The following is a 6,102-nucleotide window of genomic DNA, read 5'->3' as shown; positions in this document are numbered from 1 at the left end:
TGCCTTGGGAGGGCACCAGCAGCTAGCTACCTATGTGCTAACGATATGCTAACCATCTCCAGGATCTCAGACTGAGACTACCACCACAGCCCTACGATAATGACGCATCCGAGGATTGTCTGGTTCTGTGGTTCTGGTTCATCATCATTCACGAGGACATCCTCCTCCGTCCCTTCTATCGGAAACTCGGTGCCGACCGAACCACCACCCGTTTCTCACCGTCACCCAACCAGCCCACAGCACAAGATCCACGATCGCCCATCTGGGAGGATCGCCAAGAGCCACAATCAAGGTCCCCCCGAACCTGACAACCGGGGTGAAGGATCGCCCACCGATGAGATAATAACAACAAACAAGAAAAACAAAAATACACGGAAAATGCCTCGAGCAAAATAATAATACTCTACCATGCGAATAAAAAGCATACAAAAACGGGTGTGTACCACTCCCAATCTCGACTCGTCTCGAGTAGTAGAATACCGTACTTCTGCCCCCGAGGACAAAGAACAAACTGGTTCTCTTGGAAGTCTACCAATGATAACTTTCACCCTAGTACGTAACATGGCCTCGGACAGTAACCAATACAACATCAGCCTCCGCAGTCCCCATCCAGTCTAGCGCCCCTCCTTCCCGGCACTCCCCTGGCTTACCCAGCCCAGCCCAGCCCAGCTCAAGTACTCCGTAGATTCCTTTCCTTTCCCAGTCTAAGTCTCCCCCTTCCAAGTGTCAAGTTCCCCGTCTTGTCTTTGGTTGCTTTTTCGTATTCTCTAATCCCTGCACCCTTCTAGAAAAAATCCCGCAACGCTAGCGTCCCCGTCACGGCCCAGGATGCTCGTTCTTGTTGGCTGTGCACGCCCACGCTAGCAAGGTGCGAGAGCCGATACTGACAGGACGTCAGATCAGAGCAGAGCAGATCAGATCAAAGCACCAGAGAGGGCAGACGCAACGTACAAGCACAAGCGCAAGCCCCCGGGGAACAGGGAACACCATGATCCGTTCCTATAGAAAGGTACTTTCCAGTGAGGCTTTTCGTCACAGCCTCCCCCCTCGAGGGGTCTCGGGCCGCTCTTATTATTTGTGCCTACAATAACTACGGAGTACTCTGACTATACTGTAGTGTTTCCTTCCATAGTTTGTATGGTACTTTGGACCCGACCCACTGAGTTGTTGTGCCGTTGCTGGTGATCATGAGGAGCGTGCTTGCTTTGGGTCTTGCAGGATAGGACGTGACTGCCTCAGACTACTTTGTACATCTCAAGCGAGTTGGCCACACATCGAAGACTTCCGTGGGTCTTGCTTTGCTACAACGGGATTCGCTGCAGCAGTACTACTGTGCTCCTGTAGGAACCACGTATATACCGAGCTACAAATCAACAAGAGCTTGTCCGAATCGGGACAGTGGTGCCCGGTTCCTATCTACAGTGGATACCTACTCCATACAGTAGGACACTATACTCCGTACATTATCGTAGTAATTACCCGCAGCGATACGGCTAGTGCATACTGTGCTTACCTCCTGCGGCTCTTCATCTGGGGCGCATGCCTGCAGAGGGGACCGAGGGGGTGTCCCCGATACGGTGACTACCTACCTACCCCAGGTAGTCATAATCGCCGATTATAGACAGCGAAGTACAATGCCGATCACAGGGGGGGGGCAAGCTTAGTTTCCAGAAGACGTATCTTCCAAAAGTACGAGAGGCACTTAACCAGCCGCAGTGGAAGTGATAATGTATCACACAAATAGTGGTATGATTGGTTCACGCAAAACACCCCCCAGAAAGGGGGGTGAATACTGTAATAGACTCAAAAACACACACAAAAAACTCCCATGGTCTCTCCCCGAGGCCACACCCCGAATTCATTGTACTCATTGCCCCGATGCCGGTCCTGTGAAACAATAGTCGAGTAGACGAAAAGAGAGGAAAAAACCAACAATGACACGCAAACAAAAGATACCCCGGATAATCCATGATCCAAGGATGAAAAAAAACTCCCACGGCGCGGGTTCCCCGGTAGATCGAGATCGTCCCTCTATGACAATGACATGTCCACTTTGGATTCGCGCCCAAGTCTTCGGACCCATCCTAGGGGCCCCCGTCTGGTCAGAGCGCCAATAGGAGAGATTGGAGAGAGAGAGAGAGAGAGAAAATAAGAGAGTGGATGAAAAGGAGGGGGAAGAAGCAGAAGAAGTCTGGCGGCTTGCCGTTGCTCGGGAATTCGATTTAGGCTGCTACGCCTACGCCACAGAAAAGACGGGGGCAATTTGAGTACAGGCACGCATGTTCAAAGGACGGATTATAACTCGTCCTCGAGATATTTGTACACAAATTTGAAATCAGCCTTGCGCCGGTTCATCCTGTCGGGCAAAAAATGGTGAGCACGTGCCTGATGGTGTGGGGAGATGGGGAAGCTAGGATAAGACGGGACTAACCATGTACTCTCGTAGTCAAAGAACCGGTAGGTGCCTTGCTCGAATTCCTCCGTAATGTTCTTTGGCTCCTCGTGACGCTGGAACCATGTCTGATATTGCTTGTGGAAGCGCCAACTTTGATTCTTCAGCGCCTTGGCGGCGAGGTATTGCTGATAAGACCCTTGTCGGTAGTAGAAGAGATAGAACAATGTATCCGTATCAATCCGGCCAGTATCGTACAATCGGGGGTCATCGAAGATCGAGAGAGGTTCTTGAGGGTAGTAAAGAGGAGTGTTGTAGGGATTTTGTGGCTTGTAATGCCGAGGCTTCTCCGCATCCCCGGGTTCGGGACACGTCGTGAGAGAAGTTGCAAGAAGGCGTTGTACTGCGGGTGTGGGATTCGCCGTGGCGCGCTCCTTGGTCACCTCAAAGGATTGGATCAGTTCTTGCAGACCGGGAGGCAAGTGGAATAGCGACTCATCGCCTTCAACTGCTTCCCTGGGTGTCATCTTGCCATTCGTCGTCGGCTTCTCTTTCATGGACTCTGCCTTGGGCGCAGGTGTGGGCGCAGGTGAAGATGCACCAGAGGCTGCTGCGCCAGCCACTGTCTTAGTCCGCACTGCCAATGGCACAGCCTCTTCTGATGAGGATGCCGAAACCGCGGGTGGTGCGGATGGCCCAGCCGTTGTTGCTGGCTTAGCGACAGGTTGTACGGACGCAACGACGGGCGAAGCTGTAGACGATGCCTTGGAGGCGGGGAGGACGTGCGAAAAAGCAGGACTGGCAGCTGGTGGTGGGGGCAGGGGCAAAATCCCCACTCCACTCTTGTCGCTGGCCGCCGCAGCGGCCGCAGCAGAAGCATACTTGAGCGTTTCTCCAGGTAGACGAGTCGGTAATGGGGCTGGCTTCATGCTTGGGGTGGCACTAGACGAGGCAGACGGGTGCAGAGTAGCAAGAACAGGGAGAGGCGACTTCATCTGTGTAGATGGCCGGCGATTTGATGTAGGATCCGCTTTCGAGGGCTTAGGTTTCGGTTCTGGTTCGTCATCCTGAATGGATTGGGCATCGTGAGACGACACGCGATCGTTCTCTGCTCCCATGCCAAACTGGGCCTCGATCTCCTCTCCGATATCCAAGTCATCGTACAGCGTTTCATCCTCTCCGGAGTAGTCAATGTTATGCCCTTCGTCAACATAGTACTTGATACTCTCTTTGAGATCCAGCACCTGATTGACCTCCAAGTTGCCATTTTGTAACGATCGATTGAGGAACTCGAGCTTGTTGACGTGCCACTTATGACGTTCCGTTACCCTCGAGATATCGGCCATCCGGTTGGCCTTGTTCGAGTCCTTTTTGCCCTTTTTCATTTGCGCCTGCAATGTCTCCTCCTCGGCCTCCATGGCCTCGATACGTTGCTGGAGCTCATCGACCATGGACGACAGGAAGTCGCAAGCTTCCACCTTTTCTTTTTCCTTCGGATCAAGTCGTGACGCGGCGGAGAGACCCTCTTTGGAGTAAGCTTTCGTCTTCATCTCCTTCTCGACGGCCTTGAATTGCTCCATGCACTATTTCGGAACTCATTAGTCGTTGACTCTACCCCAGTTTCCTCACTCCCCCCGCAGAGAGGTCCAAGACCTACCGTCTCAATGGCCTTCCGCTGCTCGAGTAGCGGAGCCTTGTCCTTGACCTCGTTGCCAGCCGCCCATGATTTGATCTGGTCACGGAACCTTTGTAGCTTCTTGATCTCGCGCTTGAGGTTCTCTTCCAGCTTATCGCGCTGCGTGGGGTTTGTGGCGGCCTTGACTTTCTCGTAGATGCTTTCAAAAGTCTGGATTCCTTCGGTCACCTTCTTGAAGGTCTTATCGATTTCTTGCTGCGTTTTTCGGGACGTCATGGTGATCCCGTGGTGGGCGTGGACTGGGTGGGTTTCCCGTCCACGAGCGATGAGAGTTGAGTCGATGCGGTGGGGGCGGACTTGGAGTGCGCGTGCTACCAGGGGGGAGGGCGTAGCACAATCGATCGAGGTGAGAGTGGAGGTTGTGTTTTGCGGGGTGTCACACTGAGAACGACAGCTCAGAATGGCGGAAACCAAGTGGTATCGGCTTTCTCGTCGTCCTTTCGAGTGGAAAGCTTCGAGGTTGCCCGATAAGGAAGGCGGTAGGCCCCAAACTCGCGGAAGCAAGGTTGCGGCGTGAGGGCGAGGAGCTGTGGACTTGCACTTTGACAATATTCTGGTTTCCTTGAATCCTTAGCTATGAGCTAAACTGGGTGTCTTATCAGGAACTTGCTGGAATCTCCAATTGTCCAGTCGATGATCGTTGGCTGAGATCGGCTCCTCCATCCAAGTGCGGAGGAGGGTAAGTGCGCGGGCGGTTCTCCGAGGGATGTCATCCTGTGGGGTTCTCTTTCGGTGGCTAACTTTCCTTTTAAACTCCAGACATCCTCCGAAAAGACCGAAGACAAGATGAAAAGTGCGCATCAATATGACTGCAGTTCGATGACAAATGACTTGGAGCTGATTTCGTTTTAGTTGTCATTCAAAGAGTGAAATCGGCATCGGTCACGGTCGATTCAGAGTTGATCTCGTCCATCGGCAAGGGATTGCTAGTATTCGCGGGCGTCGGCAAAGATGATACCGAGAAGGAAGCGGAGAATCTGGTGAACAAAGTGTTGAAGGCGAAATTCTGGCCAGACGAGAACGGCGCACAAGTAGGGACTCCCACGTTTGGCGCTTCGCATCTATCTGCTCGGCGCATTTCGTGCTGACTCTTTGCCCAGTGGAAGAAGAACGTACAGGATATCGAAGGAGAAGTGCTCTGTGGTATGTTGATCGGACACTTGAGGAGAGTTCTCCTGACCTCTTGCTGATCTTCGACCAGTCTCCCAATTCACCCTGTACGGCAAAATGAAGAAGGGCAACAAGCCTGACTTCCACGACGCGGCCGACCCCATAACCGCGCGGAAGCTCTACGACCACTTCTACAACAAGATGCGCGAGAATTACGTGGCGGATCGGGTCAAGAACGGCGTGTTCCAAGCCATGATGGACGTGGAGCTCAAGAATGACGGGCCGGTGGGTGTTGACTACCGCAGTGAAGATGCGGCGGTACATGTGCCTATCTGGCTTCCAACCTTTGCGCCGCGACCGAAGTTATACTGACAATCATTGCTCCCTTTACAGGTTACAATTGAGATCGATACCAATCTCCCTAAAAAAGAACCCAAGGAACCGAAGAAGGAAGGGGGCGACAAGGGCAAAGACAAAGAGAACGGGGACGACTCGGAGACCAGGCACGTCTTCGAGTTTAAGTTGCCCGCGGAACTGTTGGCATAGATGAGAGCGGCATAGACCGGTCCATTGGCGTTCGTGTACATAGATATTAGCGTATTAGCATATTAGCATATACCCAGAGGTGGCATCAATTCAAACATCAGAATCCTACGGCATTGTACATGTTCCTTGATTGGAGGCTGCACTGAAAGGTTGAAGTTGAGTATATTTTTGGGGCCGAGCATGGAAGCTTCTTGAAGAAAAACCGCCCGCAGGAGGGAGCCGCCCAAAAATCCAACCCCACAGCGACTTCTCTCTTCCACCTCCGCGTCCGTTCATCGTATCGTTCAATTCTCTCTCTACTCTTCTACCTCTCTCTTCCAACTTCCACGACTCTACACCCTCATCCCACTACCCTCTC

The 6,102-nt window shown here is 52.6% G+C and overlaps 2 protein-coding genes across 2 annotated transcripts; one reads left to right on the top strand and one right to left on the bottom strand.

Moving 5' to 3' along the window:
• Window positions 1-2,295: 2,295 nt before the first annotated feature.
• Window positions 2,296-4,304, bottom strand: N7458_001567 (CNOT2/3/5 family protein; the record flags this gene model as incomplete). The annotated part of the gene is made up of 2 exons (XM_056904950.1): window positions 2,296-3,975; window positions 4,050-4,304. The coding sequence occupies 2 exons, from the start codon at window positions 4,302-4,304 to the stop codon at window positions 2,296-2,298; spliced, it is 1,935 nt and encodes a 644-aa protein (XP_056769057.1).
• A 570-nt stretch (window positions 4,305-4,874) lies between these two features.
• Window positions 4,875-5,744, top strand: N7458_001566 (D-aminoacyl-tRNA deacylase; the record flags this gene model as incomplete). The annotated part of the gene is made up of 5 exons (XM_056904949.1): window positions 4,875-4,881; window positions 4,941-5,119; window positions 5,189-5,231; window positions 5,290-5,516; window positions 5,592-5,744. 5 exons carry the CDS (start codon window positions 4,875-4,877, stop codon window positions 5,742-5,744), a joined length of 609 nt encoding a protein of 202 aa, XP_056769056.1.
• Window positions 5,745-6,102: the final 358 nt, after the last annotated feature.

The sequence above is a fragment of the Penicillium daleae genome, assembly GCF_028827525.1.
Source record: "Penicillium daleae strain IBT 16125 chromosome Unknown utg000002l_segment0_segment0, whole genome shotgun sequence".
Taxonomy (NCBI): domain Eukaryota; kingdom Fungi; phylum Ascomycota; class Eurotiomycetes; order Eurotiales; family Aspergillaceae; genus Penicillium; species Penicillium daleae.
Note: the sequence above shows the minus strand (reverse complement) of the source record. Positions and strands in the feature narration are given on the sequence as shown.